The sequence below is a fragment of the Vigna unguiculata genome, chromosome 1 (assembly GCF_004118075.2).
Source record: "Vigna unguiculata cultivar IT97K-499-35 chromosome 1, ASM411807v1, whole genome shotgun sequence".
NCBI classification, from domain to species: Eukaryota; Viridiplantae; Streptophyta; class Magnoliopsida; order Fabales; family Fabaceae; genus Vigna; species Vigna unguiculata.
The window spans coordinates 38,061,752-38,081,887 of NC_040279.1; the positions used below are offsets into that span (position 1 = coordinate 38,061,752).

At 34.3% G+C, this 20,136-nt stretch overlaps 3 protein-coding genes across 3 annotated transcripts; 1 reads left to right on the forward strand and 2 right to left on the reverse strand.

Annotated features, from left to right (window-relative positions):
* Nucleotides 1–571: 571 nt before the first annotated feature.
* On the reverse strand, nt 572–2,060 carry LOC114194663 (anaphase-promoting complex subunit 13). The gene is made up of 4 exons (XM_028085024.1): nt 1,961–2,060; nt 1,630–1,742; nt 1,456–1,509; nt 572–913 (listed from the first exon to the last, which is right to left on the reverse strand). Exons 2-4 carry the CDS (start codon nt 1,703–1,705, stop codon nt 852–854), a joined length of 192 nt encoding a protein of 63 aa, XP_027940825.1. The 5' UTR covers nt 1,706–1,742; nt 1,961–2,060; the 3' UTR covers nt 572–851.
* A 795-nt stretch (nt 2,061–2,855) lies between these two features.
* Nucleotides 2,856–8,957, reverse strand: LOC114184979 (DEAD-box ATP-dependent RNA helicase 3, chloroplastic-like). The gene is made up of 10 exons (XM_028072430.1): nt 8,430–8,957; nt 8,210–8,343; nt 7,432–7,846; nt 6,186–6,284; nt 5,530–5,754; nt 4,651–5,028; nt 4,117–4,257; nt 3,897–3,992; nt 3,439–3,770; nt 2,856–3,324 (listed from the first exon to the last, which is right to left on the reverse strand). The coding sequence occupies exons 1-10, from the start codon at nt 8,841–8,843 to the stop codon at nt 3,237–3,239; spliced, it is 2,322 nt and encodes a 773-aa protein (XP_027928231.1). The 5' UTR covers nt 8,844–8,957; the 3' UTR covers nt 2,856–3,236.
* Nucleotides 8,958–11,889: 2,932 nt separating this feature from the next.
* Nucleotides 11,890–17,169, forward strand: LOC114191529 (transmembrane protein 184B-like). The gene is made up of 6 exons (XM_028080748.1): nt 11,890–12,270; nt 13,150–13,223; nt 14,384–14,533; nt 14,951–15,236; nt 16,055–16,288; nt 16,451–17,169. The coding sequence occupies exons 1-6, from the start codon at nt 12,115–12,117 to the stop codon at nt 16,808–16,810; spliced, it is 1,260 nt and encodes a 419-aa protein (XP_027936549.1). The 5' UTR covers nt 11,890–12,114; the 3' UTR covers nt 16,811–17,169.
* The last annotated feature ends 2,967 nt before the right edge of the window (nt 17,170–20,136 follow it).

Genomic DNA, 20,136 nt, shown 5'->3' on the forward strand with positions numbered 1-20,136 from the left:
TAATGTGGTCGTTTCTGACTGGTTATCTGACATTTTTTTATTTATGAATCAATATGATATTTTGGTTGTCCCTCCATTGCGGAAGAGCTGGTCTTTCTAGAATCTTAACTTCAACTGTTGCTTCCTACTGTTTATTCCATGAAACTTAAATACGATTTTCTAAACTTATTCAATACACTTTTTTAAATCAAAATAAAGACAAGTTAGCACACTAGCATCTATATAGAGCCGGTTTTGAGCGCTAATACATCAGTCAAATCTGATATCAATCCAAAAACCAAAGTTTCATAAGATGATCTAAATAAAAGTACAAAAGTGATGATCTAAATAAAATTACACATAATTGCTTACAATCATAATATTTTTTTCTTTTATTGAATAAATTTCACCTTTGATATCTTCACATATGTCAATTCTTCAACAATTGTTTTAAAATAAACAATTTTTTCTTTATCAGAAAGTAATTACAAACAAACACTGCCACCACCATTGTATTTTTGTTTTGCATGATGATTACACCGAGTTTAGTATCTATAATCCCATTCACACTACTCCAACCAAACCATTACCATATCTTAAAAAACTTGATATTACTATTGTCAATCATTTACTAATTTAATACAGACTTCAGAGCGTACCAATACTCTATCTTTAGGCTCGGGCATGCCCTAACCTTGCGACCACCAAAAGTCCAAGAGTGCTTTCGTGACAGCAAAAACAAATAGTATTCAGCAATGACACAATTCAGTAATACCATACTTACCAGGTTTATAAAATTTGAATTCATTACAACAGGAAGCATCATCTCTACTCACTAATTACAAACCATAACATAAAAGTAAATGAAACTTCTATTCTTGACCCAAGGCAAGATCGTGCCAAGCATCCACGTTAACTTGTTGAGTCTCCTGATCTGTGATACATAGCAAAGTACACTGTTATAATAGTCAAGAAAATTAGATACGACCCTTCTATAGAGTCATCTTGCTAACAATGAAATTTTAACAAACCCATTATCAATAATATCTTTCGCAAACCAATTCCATAGTTTCGTATCCTCTTCTAAGAACGCTGTTAAATGTCAATTCACAAATGTGCGATTAACTTTAAAAAGAAAAAACTTTTCAGCACACCAGTTTGATATAATTTGGTATCTTCTGATGTTACTAAGTAAATGTTAATGCACAACTGAGGGTATCTTTAAAAAAACTATTCAGTGTGTGACTGGGTCGATTTTTAACTCAATCAATTCTTCACTTCAAAACCAACCCGAACATATAAACATTTGTCTAAATTCACGATAACCAATATTCCGATGTAGTTCTAGATAATGCAACATAAATCCAAACATGTAGTCAGTATAATAAGTGTTCAATTAAAACTGTTTTTCCAAACCAAGTTGAAGAAATGGATAGTCCACAAAATATTAGTGAAGTAGTGAACTACGAGACATACTTGAGTCCTCAGTATCATCTGTCCTTACAACCAGTGTTGGGGGCAGTGGAAGATCTGTAATAACAACAAGAAAGGTATAGGCACATCACATACCCATGTTGATGTAAAGATGAACAAAAAGATCCTTGCCAGAGGGAGGAAAGGAAAATAAAAACGCAAAGTAGAAACACATACCGTCATCAGGGAGAGTGTCTCTCATCCATTCTTCATCAACAATGTCAATTAAAATTCCCAAACTCAATTCTGCCATTTTCTATTTTCAATTTTCACCAACGCAGTCGGTGTTCCTGTTCAATGTCGAATACTCATTGTATAAAACTAAATAAATAGATTTTTCACACAAATAGATGTTTGCGTATGCAAAACCTAAATTTTAATTACCCACAGCTAAGATGCAGAACAATATGAAGTAATAAAGAAATTAAAAAAGATGGTAAAAAGAAAATGAAATTGAAGATTCAGAAAAAGATGATGAAAATGGAGAAAAGGAGCAGAAGGTACCAACCTGATACTGATAAGTGGATCAATAGGAGGTTATCCCGTGCTTGCCCCCCTTCAGTCAAGGCTTCAAATTATTATTGTTATTAAATACATTTATAACGGCTTTAGCGAATTGCTTACAGTGAACCATTTTCAAACTTTCTTTATATATGTTATGTACTTATTATGAAAATTATATCTCTTTGTTTTTTAATGCTTAGTAATTGGAATGCTGTGATTTTATCCTCAAAAAATAATGTGTACAATTTTTATGTTATAATATTTTTTAAGAAACCTTTTTTTGTCACTTTTCTTTATATAAAATTAGAAGCATATAATACATATTCAAATGGTTTTATAATACATAAGAGTTATTTTATGCTTGTGTTAATTCAAATACACGTATATTGCAAACAAAACAAATGTTTTTATTTATTCTTAGTATAAAGATTTTTATACTATCAATTAATATAAAGGTTCACATTATAAATGCATCTTAATTAAATTGTTTTAAAATATTATATATATATATATATATATATGCGTCTTTTTTTTTTCTTTGAGTGCACATTTATTCCTATGCATAAATTTAATAAGATTTGAACAAAAAATCTAAGTGTCACAAACTATAGAAAATACTAGTGTCTTATTTTGTATATTATTTTTTTTTTCCAAAAAACATTCTTTATGAATAAAGCAACTAACATTACTTAATAAACAGTTAATGGTTCAATTAGAACATATATGTTTTGTTTATGAGAAAAAAAATACTAACTACTAAAAGCTGTAACTATCTATAATGGCATTTTAATCAATTTTAATTCATATTAATGAAAACATACTCCCATGTATGTTCACTCTTACCTTATGATAATAAAAGATGATTAATTTAAATATGATGCAGAAAAGGTGAACGCATGTTTGCATAAACCTTTAGGATTTCATCTTTCATTCATTTTTCCAGTCTGTTCCTAAACCGGGAAGGTTCAAAAAGATGTTAAATAATAAGTTGAGAAGAATACAGGACCATACAACTAACCTCTTAAACCCAACCCGAAAAAGAAGATACAGCACTATTCTTAAGCCCAAACAAATACTAAATTTCATTGAGACACAAAAAAGAGGACGACAAAGGAGGTCCCCACGGAGATCACGCCAACACGTGAGATGCAAACTAATATTGCTTCTGTAACTCTTTTCGGTAAGCATGCTTCAATTTTCCGGAACCCATCAGGCCAATAACAGTGGCACAAGTTCATGTCCGTCATGGTCAAAGCGGCGCCCCAAAAAAATGTGGGAACTTAAAAAAAGCTTCGCCGGTTTGAAGAGTTTGGACAATCTGATGCACGATGACCAGATTCCCCACAATTGAAACAGGCCCCTCCGAATCTGCAATGCACATTCATGCCAATAAAATCACATGAGAGGGTATTATAATTCGCACAGGATGAAAATACTAAACAAAATTTAAAGAATTATTTGATCATTGAATGCTATTATAACCTGTCTGATGATGAAGGCCGGCTTGATCGTCTACCCCCAATTAGCCAATCATCTCCACCACTTTTACCTCCTGCTCGAGACCAGCTATTGCCGCCAGATTTAAAATTTCTACCACCTCTCCTACTAGATCGATCACTGAAGTCGTCATCATCAGAGTCTTCCCCATCCCATCCCCGTGAGGATTTAAAACCTCTCCGGTCCCTAGAAGCAAAACCACCTCCCCTAGAACTAAAACCTCCCCTAGAAGTAGATCCTCTTCGGTTACCACGTTCTCTGTCAGAGAACCTTCCATAGAAATCACTTGGAGGCCCATCGTCTTGCAAAGGAGGTAGCTGCCAAAACAAAGATGCAATGCAATGCGTTTATATAATTATTTGTACAATAATTTTAGTGCCAGTATACGAAGAAGAGAACAGGCAGAGACAACAAAGAATTACAATTCAAATATTGTAATATACCTTGGTGATCTTGGAAATGGTGTTACCAGGTGGTATGTCCTTAGTAAGCAACTCTTTAGCAATCTCCTCGGGAAGATCAAAAACGGCTCCTTGAACCTGATGTGAAGTATTGGCACAATGTCAATTCGTTTGAACTGTGTGGGTGCGTTCCCAGTAGGATTGAAGTTCCGAGTAAGATAAGTATAGAAAATAAAAAAGAGAAAATAACTCGGATACAAACCCTTTCATCTGCAATTATATGGATTTTTCCAACTTCATCGGCAGCTGATGAAAAAACATCAGAAAGAAACCCAGTGACTGATCTTGCTGAAAAATATCTACTATTCTCCGAATCCCGAATTAGTTGCAACGTAGTCCATCCCTGAAATACAAAACAGTTTAAGAAAAAGCAGTTAAAGATCAAGAGAAAAAAATCAAGCATCCGATAGTGTTTGTTCCAGGTGGTATGTCCTTATTTAGATAATAATCGAACAAATAGTAAGGCAATCGAAATATCCACAGGTCATGCTTTGTAACCTCCATGAACTAGGGAATGACCCTGCCGACACTATTTTTAAATGCTTTAAAGGTAAAGATACACTGATTTGGATCATGGATTAGTATTATTATCATTTGGAAAGTCTTTCCGGAGCAATTGTTATGATAAAAACCCTGGTTCGATGGCAAGTATTACGTTACTTAAAAATCAAGGCAACATTTAGAAAGTGGTTACTTGTTAGACTGGATAACAAGGGATATGCAAGATTCACAACACCTGTTCGTGGGTGATAAGAGACCGGGATGATGGAGGTCGGGAAAATCCACTAAGTTGTGCAAGGGCAGCGGCAAGGGCAGTTGTTCCTTGTTCTTCGATCAGTTTTTGTGCAGTTGGGGTGAAAAACTGGATAGATTCGGGATGAACTCCACCAAGTGTGGCAACAACCTGCTCCGCAGATGACTCCAAGACCTCTTCCATAGCTGGCGGACTAACAAATTCAAACTTGCAGCCTACATCACGTTCAAGGGATCTAACTGTTCTCCTCTGGCTACTGGTGTACAACAGAATGGCAGTACCTTGTTTTCCAGCACGACCAGTACGACCAGAGCGGTGTACGAAAGTCTCAGGATCATTGGGAAGCTCATAATGGATAATCTGAATGAAAGAGGTAGCACCAATAAGTTTTCAATACGTTGAGAAAAGATAGCGTTTTAGAGCAAACCAGATCTGAACAGTTTTATGTCCGAAGTTTATCAAATATAAAATTATAAATCCTTAGTCAGATGAGACAGTGAACAGTGGAAAAGACTGAAGAAAAAGCCAAATGTAATCATTTTAAAAAAAATGGGAGACCTTAATTTTACTATGGCAATCACCCAATAAGACTAGACAAATCACACATCAGAATAGGCAATAAATTTCTAGTCCAATCTAGGGATTAGACAACCCAAACTATTTAACCCTAAATTCCAAAAAAATGATAACTAGATCATGAATCCGCCATTAAAAAATATAAGTGCCAGCATAAAATTACTCAAGTGATTTGCTTTATTAATTCACAAACTCATCGGCATTAACTCTAAGCTAATAAATAATAAGCCCATGAGGGAGATCATATGGTTAAAATGCAGACTGGGAAGCATCCTTTGGACTCACCAAATCAACATTGGGAATATCAAGTCCACGAGCTGCAACATCAGTAGCAACAAGCACTGTGAATTTTCCTTGCCGAAAACCATTCAATGTTCTTTCTCTCTGATGCTGAGATATATCACCATGCAGTGCTTCAGACGTTATACTATTTGTTAATGACAGTGATACTTCATCAGCATCTTTTTTTGTCTGTGTAAATACAATAGTCTTCCCACCCTTTGCATAAACCTGAAAGACAAAAGAACAGTAAGAAAAATTATTGACTCCTGCCCCCAAAAAAATCCTCGAGAAATAGTAGATTGTAAACCATCAGAAATAGAAAAATTAACTGATTTAATAAGTTTGTTTTGAGTGCATAAAATCCAGAAATTAGATAACTTGGTAGGAAGTAATGGATTTGATATTTTAAAAACAAACATATAACGAAAATGATCAATTTATTTATTATAGAGTTAAAAAAATTTGGTAGACTATCTGTTTAAATACATATTGCATTAAATATTCAACAAAACATTTGATCTTATTAGATTATATCTGTTTGTTATTTAAACTGGTAACTAGTTATATAACTCAAAATGATGTAAACAGAACCCTCAGAATGTAAACTGAAGAGAATAAGAACATCAAGGTAAGATAGAAAACTTTAACAGATAACTTACAGTTACGAGATCAGAGAGAATTGTCCGCTTTGAAGTGGCAGTGGCTGATATAGCAAAAAGTTTTATCCCTTCAGCGAGCTTTTCTTCTTCATCACCAACCTGTTTGAAAGAAAAGAAAAAGCATTATAATCATAATAATGATTTTTCACATTATAATGCATTGTAATTAAGATTCAATTCCCATTATACAACAACTTAAACATTAGTATGCACAATTATGCCAGAATCATTTGAAGATAGGGCCAGGAAAACTAAAAGTAATTGAGGCCAAGGCTAATGTTAATGCTAAACAGAACGAATTTGAAGACCAGAGAGCAGATGCATATAGATTATGATGTAGTCCACACATGAATATTTCCTTTCTTTTCTCTCCAAATCATAGCACAGTGTGTGCCAAGACAAATGACCGAAATTTCACCACATCACCACTCACTTTAGGATATTTTGAACAAAGACATATGTTTGTAAGCAATGTAAGTTGGGTTAAATATGTTTTTGGTCCCTCAAGTTTCAGCGAAATTTGGAATTAGTCCCTCATCAAAACTTTTGACCAATTTAGTCCTTCATCTTTCAAAATGCATGAATTTAGTCCTTTTAACCAAATTTTGTTAAGTTTATCTAACGTTTCGAGCGCATTTCATGATAGTATTTAAGTTAACATTGAAGCAAAAATGTGTTGTATAAATAATTTAAATACTATCATGAAATGCGCTTGAAATGTCAGATAAACTTAACAAAATTTGGTTAAAAGGACTAAATTCACGCATTTTAGAAGATGAAGGACTAAATTGGTCAAAAGTTTTGATGAGGGACTAAACCCAAATTTCGCTCAAACTTAAGGAACCAAAAACATATTTAACCCATGTAAGTTCGACAAGATGAATATGGTAATCATCTATTTTGTCACATTTAGTTATATGAGCATCTAAACCACACTGTATAAATATTTAAAGTCAACTACCGACAGCAGTAGACAATGTCCTTAATACATCCTTTCCAACCAGCTTGCATAGAACAGCATATGCAGATATACAGGCCAAGATCACATATGTACGTAATGCTCTCCACAACAAAATGTTTGTAAATATAATATATTTCTGGCACAATCATATACTATACTATCTGTTTGCACTGCACTCTATAAACAGAGTCACCAATAGACTAGTGCGTATGCTTGTGTGTGTGTGTGTGTGAGAGAGAGAGGGAAAGATTATTAGAGTGTAAGACAAAAGTAAAAAAAATTCACCAAATCAATTGTGAGTGGGTTGTTCAAATATTTTCTCGCCAACTTCTTCACCCAAGCAGGCATGGTGGCAGAGAAAAGCATGCTCTGCCTCTGAGAAGGGAGGTTCTCTAAAATCACTTCCACATCCTCCTCAAACCCAACAGCAAGCATCTGATCTGCTTCATCAAGCACCAAATACTGAACCTCATTCAGCTTAAGGCTCTTCCCATTAATCAAGTCAATTATTCTCCCTGGGGTCCCGACCACCACATCTACACCTCGTGAAAGAGCACTCTGCTGAGTAACATAAGAAACACCGCCATAAACACAAACAGTGCTGAGATAAGGAGCAGATTCCTTTATCTCCTTCTCCACTTGCTTCGCCAACTCCCTCGTAGGGGCCAGCACCAAAACTCTGGGAAGCCTACCAGACCTCCTGCAACAGAGAAACAAACAACCGCATCAATATGGCCACGAAAAGTTCCATCATGTATAATTTATAGGTTTATTCAATCATTTGATCCCTATGCCTAGTTAACTTTTTATTTTAGCTCCTATATCTAAAAATCAAACCATTGAAGTCCATATACCAACTTTTTTTTATACATTTTTTGCCCCTGTGCCTCCATTTTGTGGCGCCACAAAACTAACAACAGGGTCTAAAACATAAAAAATTTGCTTGTGTAGGGACTAAAATGAAAAGTTGACACAGACCTAGTATACAGAGCATAGGTGCAGCAAATTAATCAAACCAATACTCGTTATACGAAACAGAGGGAAACACATAAACAATGATTACCTGAGAGAAGGCTCATCTTCAACTTCAGTGAGGCCTTTAATAACTGGAATTCCGAACGCTAGCGTCTTTCCAGTACCGGTCTTCGCTCGAGCAATGATATCTCTACCTTGTAGTGCAGGTACTAACACCGCTCTCTAATCACGCACAAAAATGAAGGTAAGTGTTGGGATAAACCGCTAGTGTAACCCTAAAAGGTAAGAAGATAAGAAGAGAAAAAAACCTGAATGGGGAAAAGGTGAGTAATCCCACGGCTCTTGAGGGAATCAACGAGGCGCGAGGGCAAGTCGAGCTTGGAAATGTCGAGTTCGTCGGAGTTGGGGGGTTCGGCGGAGTGAGAATCGGAGGCGTGTTCGAATTGGTCGAAGTGGCGGCCGAGTCCTTTGAAGGCTTCTTCGCTGAGGAGGGAGGAATTGGGCGTGGCGATGGCGGAGGGGAGGAAAGTGGGAGTGGGCTTGAGGCCCGTTTTGAAGGTGGGCCCAGGGGAGTGGCGGTGGGCTCGGAGGAGGTTGTTGAAGTGGGACTTGGAGTCCAAAGATTGCAACCTAACGGAGGAAGTGGAAGTAGCGTTTGGCCTCTGGTAGAGTTCGAGCGCAGGCGTTTGGTAAATGGAAGAAACGCCTATGAGAGAAGCCATTTTGGGAGAGAAAGAGATAACAGAGTGAGTGAGGAAGATGATGATAAGGGGCAGTGGTGAGAGGCCACGTCGTGTGAGAATGAATGAATGGCCTTTCCAACCTCCACCTTGCTCTGCTTCCTCCAGATATATACACTCTCCATTATTAGATATTTTTACATTTTCAAAATTCGCCTTATCCTTTCATTCTTTCAAATTTTTCCTTCTTAAACAAATGTAAAATATTCTAAGAATTTCAATATTTTATATTTTTTAATTTATATTTTGTTATATCATATAATAATGTTCTTGGTACGAAGGTATGTAAATATTATTTTTTATTCTGGAGAAATAAAAAATATGAAACGAGAATTTAAATGTTATGTCAGATCAGAATGTTTCTTTGATAACCACCTCTTCTAAGCACTCCATAAGCACGTGTTAGGGGAAATGTTTACTGAGTCAGTATATTTAATCAAAGTTCTAAGTTTTTTTTTCTCAAAAATAGTTATGCGGTATTTAGTAAAAACATATAATTACGTATGAAATATATGTTGTGATCATCAAGGATAAGCTAAATTTCATTGTATTTAAAAACTTCGAATACTGAAAAACATCTTAGTACACGTATCAATACATTCTTTTATTTAATATGTCTGTATAATTTATTTTTGTCTGTATAAACTCATCACATCAATAAAAAAATCTCTCCTTAACTTTTGAAATATAAGAAAAACAAAGTGAAATATTATAAGTGATTTTTTTCTTTTACTTCACTTTATTTAATTATTAGGTTTAATTATTGAGATGATATACATTTGATACAAGTGTGTTAATTTAGTATTCGCTTTTAAAAAAATGTCAATTGCATCTCAACTCTTGAAAAAGTGTTTCAATTAGGTCTCAAATGTTGGAATACAATTCACACTTTTTCAAAAGCGAGTACCAAATTGATATACCTCTATTAAAGTGGGTATCATCCAAGTAATTAAACCTACTTCTTATATTTAAGGGTGGTAATATAGGCTGAGTAAGTGCGGGTCCGCGGAGCCCGCCTTTAAAAAAATTATCAGAAAGTTTTCATTGTTCAACAAATTTAGAAACTTTAATAAGTTCACAAAATGAAACAAAGATTTTAGATGATAAAATGATAATTCAACTTTCGTACTTTGACATGCACGATGTATTCTACAAATATTAGCACATTCAAAAATACATAATTCTTGTATTTTCAGTCATACAAAAATTTGGAACATTCATACAAAAATTATTAAATAAAGTAACAGTTATACACAAATGTAAGTTTTTTGTTTTTTCTTTTATATATGGGTCAGCAAAGGCCAACCCACACAGGTTGCAAACTTTTGTAGGCCAGCAGGTGCATTATCCTGGTTTGTCCCACTTTTTTGGCAGACCTGTGGATTGATCGTTGAACCAAACCCACATTATCATTCCTACTTATAACCTTAAATTACCATATTTGAAACAATATATATTTTTATTGATTATTAATTGTTCAAAATCGTACCATTTTAAATTTTAAATTAAATAAAAATAAAAAAATTTTTATGATGTAAATCTAAACTTATTTATAAATGGACACACATAATTAAATACTCAAGTATCTAAACCAATCAAAGTTTATGACAAACGACCTTTTAGAAAAATAGGAATGTGACACTTTTTTACCTATTTTATTTTTGCAATATTTTATCTTTTGACCAATTTTTTAGTTTTTATAATCTCCAATAAACTACCCACGACAACAATCAAGAAAAAAATAGTATTATTTTTTGTTGTATTTTTATGTTTTGATAATATTTTTTATTATAACAATAGTTATATCACATTTTTTATGATATTCATTATTTGTATTGTAAAAAGGGACATCAAAACACAAAAGTAATTTTATTTGCACCAGTCAACATAAAGTGGAAACTAGTCCATCCATTAAATTAAACGGCTTTGTCTGGTGTCTATTCCATTGACATAGGATAGAAGAAGGATGAAAAAATGGTATAAAGATATTTTGAATTTCATGAGGGTGTAGATCAAATATATGGGATGAAAAAAGAAATAGCCTGTGGGTGAGCAAATTGTAATGTTACTTTCCGACATTACTTTTGCCACCCAAGTACAACATTTAAGTAAAACTTTAATATGAAGCATGCACAAATTATATTAAACATGCGTAGGTTTATAGCTTCTGTTACTCGAGTTCAAGCGCCATTTTCTTTTTGCTCACCATGATAATTGTTTTATTTTAGCAAGCATGCAATTTTGTTGATTTCTACATTTAATGTGTTTATACAATTGTCTTGTTGAATTAGTGCATATTTAATTTAATGTTTAGATATTTGAATTTTAAAAAAATAAATAGGAATCTTAAATAAAATATTTGCATAATTTTGTTTCACAGTTTTGTAAAGCATTGCAAGTTCCGACACCACAGAAATCTCCCAACATGAATAATTGACACAGTTTCACTTTCACACTCACTGCTTGTGTTATTTCTATGGAAAATTGCGTTATTATCTTTTACCTAACATAACCATCGATTTTAATTGATCAATGCAGTAAAATCATATCATTTGCTTTTCTCCGAAGTTTGTACTTTTCCAATAGTATAGTAAATTATTTGATATATTTCATTTTTTCATATGTATAAACAATCAAGCTGGATATTTTACATATATAATAAATATTAAAACTTAAAATTATCATTTTAAAATCTATTTAAGCAAATAATTTAGTCGACCACTAATCAACGCCTTTTCTAAAATCAATTTTATTAAATAAAATAATTATAAACTGAAACAAGTATTTGTCATAGATAATGAATTTTCTCATAGCGTGTTGGACGGAAGGGTCTAATGGAGAATCTCGTGACGACGGCGTGTGATGCACGCTCCGCGTATTAGTGGTGAGTAATACGTAAACAAATTTTAATTAAAAAACTAAAATTATAATATTACTAAGTTAAATGTAGAGTTATCGCATTTGAAAACACAATTACGATAGTTAAATGAAACTTAAAAACGAAAAACGCAATTAATTGTCCAAGTAAAAAACAAAAAAGCATTGTATTTGAATTGCTGTTATGATGAGTTTTCAATTTTGATTTTCCTTGGGAAGCCAGCAGTCGCCATTATTGGTGACAGTGAAGCATTCATCTTCTTCTCTTCTTCTCCAATTATTCGCTTCAAACTCAGCGGATCCTCCCTCGTTGCCTTTTCTCCCATTCCATCAATCTTTGATTCTCGTTAGGGTTTTCGCTTGAAGGGAACCCGGAATGGGGGTTCTGGTGCCTTTGTTCCTCTACGTCGTCGCTTTCTTTTGCACCGTTGCAGCTATCGCTTTGGCCGTTCTTCACATTTACCGACACCTTCTCAATTACACTGAGCCCACTTATCAGCGCTTCATCGTTCGGATTGTTTTCATGGTCCCGGTGAGTTACTTTTTCATTTCACCACAACCACCTTATCAATTCATTCATCTGATGGTTTCAACTAGGGTTTCTTCTCACTGTCACGATTTAGTCGCTTTTCGTAATTGGACTAACCGTTTCACTTCATACAAAAACCTTTGAACTTCTCCACTGGAAATATTGGGGCAGAAATGTTAATTGGGTTATCAGATTGTGTGCTGTTCTTTATTCATCGTCTTAATGTAGAGAGTTTTTGTTTCCGGGACTGGATTTTCTTAACTACAGCTTCGTGACTGGCTGACCTAATTGTTTAACTATTTGGTTCTGTGCCAACTACGAGAAGTGGGTTTGCAAACTTGATGCTAAAGGGCCTTGATTTTGTGTAATTGCTTTTTGGTAAAAAAATGAGTTTTAGCCTGTAAGTTAAGTGGTTTGCGTTCGGAAACAATTTCTCTCTAGAGTAATTCTATAGGGAAATTTGTTCCTCAACTCAAAAGCTACATTTTCACACTTGATTTTAGGAGCAAACTTGATTCCAGGAAATAACGATCGAACGTGATTTTTTTTTTTTTGCACAATCCCATTTTTCACTTCTGAAAGCTAGGTGAGGGAGCATGGAAACTCCTCCAGACACAGTGTTAGTTACTTTGTTTGATATGCGTGAAGACCGAATTTTTCTGTTTCTTGGTAATTGCAGTTACCTACCACCACATGTTTTTGTCTGTGTGTTTCTTGACATTTAGGTTCTTTACTTTCATCTTCATTTTCGTTTCATTGCTCTCTTGAAATTTCAATGGGAATACCATCATTCTGAGTTATATAACATTTCTTTTACAGGTTATTGCACTAATGTCCCCATCATTCATTTCAAACAGTTATTAATGTATTTTTCTTTTACAGGTTTATGCACTAATGTCATTCTTGTCCCTTGTATTACCTGAGAGTTCAATTTATTTTAATTCTATCCGGGAAGTGTAAGTTCGTCTTTCTTTCATTCGTTCTCTATTTTCTTGATTCTTGCTGATGTATAGTCTGAATTCCTTTTTTTTTTATGTTTTGTATGTGATTAATGGTTACCTGTGGTACATGAATTGCATATTGTTATTTATTCTACACTGACTGTGACATAGGAAGCCTTAGAAGTAGGTATTGTCTTTCTATTCAGAACTATCTGCTCAGGTACCCTACTCTAGATAGGCTCAAATTCCTAGGAGTAAAACATTTGGGTAATTCTTCAACAAGATTGATTTTTCCTCGGAACATATATGAAAACATGTCAATGGTTTGCTTAAATTTTTACCTTCTTAGACAATACCATCCAGCAGGATGGCTAAAATGGGTGTGTCATTTGTAATTGCAAAGTACCTACTAAGCTCAAAGGCAAGCTTTATCATATCGCCGTCCAGCTATATTCTGTTAATGACAACGAATGTTGGATTTCAAAGGGATAATAAGAAAAAGGGTGAGAGTAATAGAAGTGAGAATTTTAAAATGAACGTGTGATCAAACAAGAAAATAAGTGATACAAAGTGATTACATGCTAGTAGATACTGATGTTGCACTGGTTAAGGTATTGTAAACATATAAAGAAGAAGATTGGATCCAATGGTGATGAGAATTGATCGGTCTTGTGGAAGGGGGAAGAGAGATACACTGTTAAGGATATTGGGAGAAGTGGTTAAGAGCTATGTTATGGTAAATAATATGTTTGAAATTAGTCTTTAACCGAATCAAATAACCTTGTGTGATTCATATAGTGGACCTCATCTGGTGGGATAATACAGCCTTTTATTGTTACAGTAGCGAGTGGCTTCCAATTCTTAAGAAAAGTTACATCCTTCCATTGTTGATGTAAGTAAGGTGGTATAGCTGCTGCAGAGTGCTTTCATATGCAAGCACAATAGTGGGAAGGCAATTCCTTCTCCTCGCCCGCATCTCCATGCACTCTGCTTTGTACTATCTAGTGATTTATATTCAGTACATTATATAGTGTACTTGCCTACTATATTTTAGTTTGGAAATTTAAGCGCACATTGCAATTTTTTTTTGTCCTAATATTATACTGAATTTTACCTACTTATGCTTATTAGACTGGTGCAGTTTCATGATTGATTTCTCTTGTCTTCTGTTTCAGCTATGAAGCTTGGGTCATTTATAATTTTCTGTCATTGTGCCTGGCATGGGTTGGTGGTCCTGGAGCTGTTGTAATAAGTTTGAGTGGTCGAGTTCTGAAGCCATCATTCTGTTTGATGACTTGTTGCTTTCCTCCTGTACCACTGGATGGGTGGGTTTATGTCGGATTCATATTTTTGGATTAAAAGCCTTTGTACCAGAATATAGTTATATATTCCTTGAAAACTATCCCCTGAATTTTATAGGTTTTTTTTTATTACCTATTTTGTAACTTGTAAGTTCTAGGATGATGCATTTGCCACACAATATGCATAATTATTTTTAGGGATTATTTATTGGAAAATAACATAGACATATCATAGGGTTTTTTTTTATTACCTATTTTCTAACTTGTAAGTTCTAGGATGATGCATTTGCCACACAATATGCAGAATTATTTTTACGGATTATTTATTGGAAAATAACATTGACATCCCAGAGAGGTGTTGGATTGGATTTTAGTAGAAGCTTCTAATATGGTAGCATGATAATATACATTAGTTTCTCACTTCTAAAACTTATATTTCAGGCGTTTCATTCGAAAATGCAAGCAAGGATGTCTGCAGTTTGTGATATTGAAGCCCATTTTAGTTGTTGTTACACTAGTACTTTATGCAAATGGGAAGTATAAAGATGGAAATTTCAGCCCAAAGCAGTCATACTTGTATCTTACGATCATTTATATGATCTCATATACAATGGCTCTCTATGTGCTTGCTTTGTTTTATGTGGCATGCAAGGATCTGCTTCAGCCATTTAATCCAGTTCCAAAGTTTATTATAATAAAATCTGTTGTATTCCTGACTTACTGGCAGGTGATTTTACATCTCATTCATATTTATGGTTATTATTTTCTCTTAATTTTGACTGTATCTTGTTGCTGGTTATATGGTAATATAGGAAAAACAGAAAAAAGAGTGTCATTTTTTGGGTACATTATGAAGAGTAGAATTTGTATTTCTGTTTTCTTGTGACCTTCAGAAAGGATGTGACTGTAAAGTAAAATGAGGATATCCTATTTGATCTTGAGATGAACTGTAACTTATTTGGAGCAAAAGCCTCCATCACTTTAAAAGAAGGAAAATAAGTATTTTGCGTCTTAAATCTTGGGATATAAAGTCATATATCTTTTATTGAACAGACATTGAATATACCCTGGATTTATAACATCTTTGTTTATATATATATATATATATATATTCTAAATGTTGGATTTGGTGCTAGTTTCTTCTAACACACCAGCGTAGTTTAAATTTTAGGAATTGATTTGTTTGTGAAAGTCTTCAGTTACCTATAATTTTCATCTCCCTCCTGTTTTCTTTGTTTCTCTAGTTTTTCTATTTTTCTTACTTCACTTAGTGGTATAAACTTATTTGAGGCCACTGGTAATAGACATAACAATTAAAAATAACAATAAAAGAGAAATGACACTTGTGTATGCGTGTGTTTTGACATTTATTTAATAGCTTCATTATTTTTGTTGATTTCACACAGCTTGCAACCCTGTGGGGATTATTTAGAATTTAAGAATGACTAAGTGTTAGTTTGGTGTTGTTTCGTTGTAGTGATATTTTCTTTTTACTTTTGAGGGTTGCAGCAGGGTGACATTTATTTATTTATTTTTATTTCTTAGGGTGTGTTATTCTTCCTTGCTGCAAAGTCCGGATTCATTGAGGATGCTGATGAAGCTGCCCTGCTCCAAAATTTTATCATTTGTGTTGAGATGCTTGTTGCTGCTGTAGGCCACTTTTATGCATTTCCATACAAAGAATATGCCGGTGCTAATATAGGTAGATCCCATGGTTTGACTGCTAGCCTTGGGCACGCTTTGAAGTTAAATGATTTTTACCATGATACAGTGCACCAGGTGAGTCTTGCTTTCTATGTTCTATCTGTAACACTGTTAACACGGCATTTGCTTCAGGCTTAATGCATTTCTAGTTCCCCATATTATTGTTGAAATTTATGAGTCTCCTTTGCTTTCATATTTTCTCTGCGGATAATTTGATACTAATCAAACTTGTGGCAGTTTGCACCAACGTATCACGAATATGTTCTCTATAATCACAGCGAAGGTGAGGAGGGAACTAAGAAGTACAGGTCACGAACTTTTGTTCCAATTGGCCCTGAGATGGATTCAGCGAGAAGAAATAGGAATATGTATGGGAACAAGTTGGATGACATACAACTCTCAAGTTTGTCTTCTTCTACCAGTAGCAGTTCAACAAATTCTGCGCCCGATGATTCAAATTCTGTTGCAACGAAATCTTCCTTGCTTGTGGATTTGTCCAATTCTACTCCGGAACCATATGACTTGACCGTTATTGACTTGGATGTATCCAGTTACCCTGAAAAAGTTCCTGCTGTTGATCAATCTGGTGGTAGGTGATCATGGGGAATAATCAGATGTAGGTTTGATGGGGGACATGTTATGGCTGGAGGAGATTAGAGGCATCCGGCATATTTTCCGTGCTTGGAAAGAACTATGATTTTGATTTCTTAAATTCTGGGAAAGGAATTAAGCAGATCATGTGCGAACATACATTTGTGTAAACTAGTCGGCCTCACTCTTAAGCAAAGCAGTCCTTGATGTTGGTATCGGTCTTAATACTGTAATTGTCTCCAATGGTTGTGTCCTGTGTGTAAATTGTAGATACGGAACTTCTTGACGTGCCTCAGAGTTTAAACATGAAAAATACTAAAATATTGGTTTAGAATTAATTGATTCTTTTCTCCCATACACCATAAGATATTGGTTCTTGTTGTTTTTTATGCTTATAGCAATGCTGTTGTCATTATTTACGTTTATGGAATCTTGTTATATTTATTTCGAGTTTGGCACTAGATATTGTAGATGATGAGGGTTTTCTCAGAATCTCAGTTCCCATTTGTACCATATCTGGGGGTGAAAATGCAGTGCATTTTATTCGTTTGTGAAGCTTCTTGTTAACCATCCTTGGCCACGTTTAGTTTTTTATAATTTTCGTGGGTTAACTTTTGTAGCCATATTTTCTACTTCATGTTTTAGTAACTTTTCGCTCCTGGAAAATTGCTTTGAATGATAAACTATAACACCATGTGACAGACCTCTAATTCCTGAGTTCTGTATTTTCTTTTTGTTTGTTTTTAAAGCTTATATGTTTGACGAGGTTGCGGTAATGTCAAGATTAAGGATATGAGAATGCATTGATCAAATTTAAAATTGAACGTTGTCGACAGAAATCATGCTGTGGTTGAGTGTAATGATGCTATTTTTTGGACTTAAATCATGCTAACAATTGAGAATTACATAGATTTTGCGAACCATGTTTTATGAAAAGTGAAAATATTCAAACTAAGTTATCCATGAGTAATTAATTAAAAGAATTACATTAAAAAAAAGTTTGATAAAAAATAACTCCGCCATTGCAGAATTATTTAACGCATTCGTCCTTCTTATTCTCAAAATGATTAAAATTATTTACTTATTAGATTAGTTAGATTTCAAAAAAAAATAATAATAGAGATAATATTTTCTTTTATTCCTCACATATATGAAAATTTATAACTTATACATACTCATTTGTTAGAAGAAATCAATAGTTCTATATTTTAAGAAGTTGTAATTATAATTTACTGTTATTTTATTTATAAAATAAATACATACAAGTTAACAAATATTTCTATATATAAAAGAGAGATTATATATATATATATATATATATATATATATATATATATATATATATAATTTATCTTTTATTTTTATCTTTCATTCTTTTTTAGTCTAATTGTTAAAAGTGTAACATTTTTTCTAAAGAAAAATTATATATGGACAACTTTCAATGTTTCTATTTCTATTCAACGCATAACAAAAACTATTTTTGTATTTAAAATAAAAAATTAATTTATTTTTTATTAGAATTAAAAGTTGGTTTAATTATTCGGATGATTTCCACTTTGGTAGGTGTGTGTCAATTTGATACCGTTTTTAAAACATTTTAGATTGCATCTCAAATTTTGAAGAAGTGTTTCAATTATGTCTCTTTAAAAAAAAATGGTATAATTAGTCGCATAGTACCCAGTTTGGTACTGAAGTTTCTAATTGGTACCCGGTTTAAAAAAAGTCTCAATTACGTACCCAAATTAGTTTAAGTGCACCAATTGAGTCCATTTGACTTGACGCCGTTAGAAAGGTTAACGTTGACTGATAGTGGTTGGTCTCTGAATTAAATTTGGAACACGTGGTGATCAATTTTGACTGACGTGGAAATGTGGGGCAGAATATTCAATATGTCTTGTAATGAAAAAAAAAGAACGAAAATAAAAAAAGAAAAGAAAGAAAATAAGAATTAGGGGCGAGAAGTTAAAAAGAAGTGGCAGAATGCTGGGAAAAAAGGTGAAATTGGGGAAAGGTGAGGTAGGGGAGACGAAGTGGTGCTCGATTGTTCGCGAGTTGGTGGAAATTGAAGGTGCATTTGGAACACTGAAGCGGAGAGTTTAGAGCTACTTGTCGGCCATTGATAACGAAAGGTTAGTATTGTGTTTTTGTTTGATTTTGTTATTAGGGTTCTGATGTTAGGGTTGTTTTTTGTGAAGATTTGTTATTTACGTGTTTAGGCGCTATGTATTTCAAGCATTTTTACTTTCAATGTTGTCTATTTTTGTTGCCTTTGAGTCAGTATAACTTTATTGGTTTGTCCGCCATTACATGTGACGGTGACGGTGTTGGGCATGTGGTGTGGTCCCTGTTTCTTAATTATTGTCGGTGTGTTGGTGTGTTAGTGGTATTGAGTGTAAATTGTGTGTTATTGTTTGGTTTTTTTGTATATGTGGCAGGGATATAAAGTTAGGCATATAGTAGGTTCCATGAACGACGAAAATTTTGAAGTAGTGTTTCACCATGGGGGAAGGTTTGTGAATGAGGGTTCACTGAAATACGTGGGAGATAGTAGTACTTTGTTGTGTGACCCTGACAGATGGTCTTTCTTTGAGATTATGTCAATTTTGAGGGAGATGGGTTATGTGAATGTGAAGGAATTGTGGTTTTCGGTGGGTGGGGGGTCTGTGTTGGAAGGAAGGTTGGAGTTGCTCAATGATGATAGAGGTGCGTGTCATATGGTGAACATAGCCACCCTGAATGGTCAAGTGCACCTGTATGTGGTCCACTTTGTTTGTGAACCTCAAGTTGTTCATATGATAGAGGACCAACCTGCTGTGGAGGGGGATGGTGGGGTTGCTGGGGAAGAAGTTGCTGTTCAGACTGAAAATGAATCACGTGATGGGGATATTGGAGTGGCTAATGAAGATGTATGTGTTGGGGATGGTGAAGAGGAGTTGCCTGATAAGGAGAATGGTGTGGGTAATGAAGAAGTATGTGTTGGGGATGGTGAAGAGGAGTTGCCTGATAAGGAGAATGGTGTGGGTAATGAAGAAGTATGTGTTCGGGATGGTGAGGAGGCCTTGGCTGATAAGGTGAATACAGAAGTTGGTGAGGAGGATGGTGAGCATGAAGTTGGTGGAGAGACAGGCAATGAGGAGGATGATGAGTACGAGGTTAGTAGTTGGACTGAGTCTGAAGGTGATGTCATGAATGAGGACGAATTATATGATGTTAGGATTGATAGAGATGACATGGATGATGAACTACACGAGGTTAGTGTTGGATGCCATGAAATGCCTAGTGCAAGTGCTAGTACTGGGACAATGTCACAAGATAAAAATGTGTATGCCAGA

Excerpts from the sequence above, each read along its gene's own strand:
- LOC114194663 (XM_028085024.1), bottom strand. The coding sequence starts at position 1,705 with ATGGCAGAATTGAGTTTGGGAATTTTAATTGACATTGTTGATGAAGAA. Across the intron at positions 1,510-1,629 it reads AGACACTCTCCCTGATGACG|ATCTTCCACTGCCCCCAACA; the intron begins GTATGTGTTTCT and ends TTGTTATTACAG. Across the intron at positions 914-1,455 it reads AGATGATACTGAGGACTCAA|ATCAGGAGACTCAACAAGTT; the intron begins GTATGTCTCGTA and ends TATGTATCACAG.
- LOC114184979 (XM_028072430.1), bottom strand. The coding sequence starts at position 8,843 with ATGGCTTCTCTCATAGGCGTTTCTTCCATTTACCAAACGCCTGCGCTC. Across the intron at positions 8,344-8,429 it reads CTCACCTTTTCCCCATTCAG|AGAGCGGTGTTAGTACCTGC; the intron begins GTTTTTTTCTCT and ends GTGCGTGATTAG. Across the intron at positions 3,993-4,116 it reads ATATAATTGCAGATGAAAGG|GTTCAAGGAGCCGTTTTTGA; the intron begins GTTTGTATCCGA and ends ACTTCACATCAG.
- LOC114191529 (XM_028080748.1), top strand. The coding sequence starts at position 12,115 with ATGGGGGTTCTGGTGCCTTTGTTCCTCTACGTCGTCGCTTTCTTTTGC. Across the intron at positions 15,237-16,054 it reads TATTCCTGACTTACTGGCAG|GGTGTGTTATTCTTCCTTGC; the intron begins GTGATTTTACAT and ends TTTATTTCTTAG. Across the intron at positions 16,289-16,450 it reads ACCATGATACAGTGCACCAG|TTTGCACCAACGTATCACGA; the intron begins GTGAGTCTTGCT and ends AACTTGTGGCAG.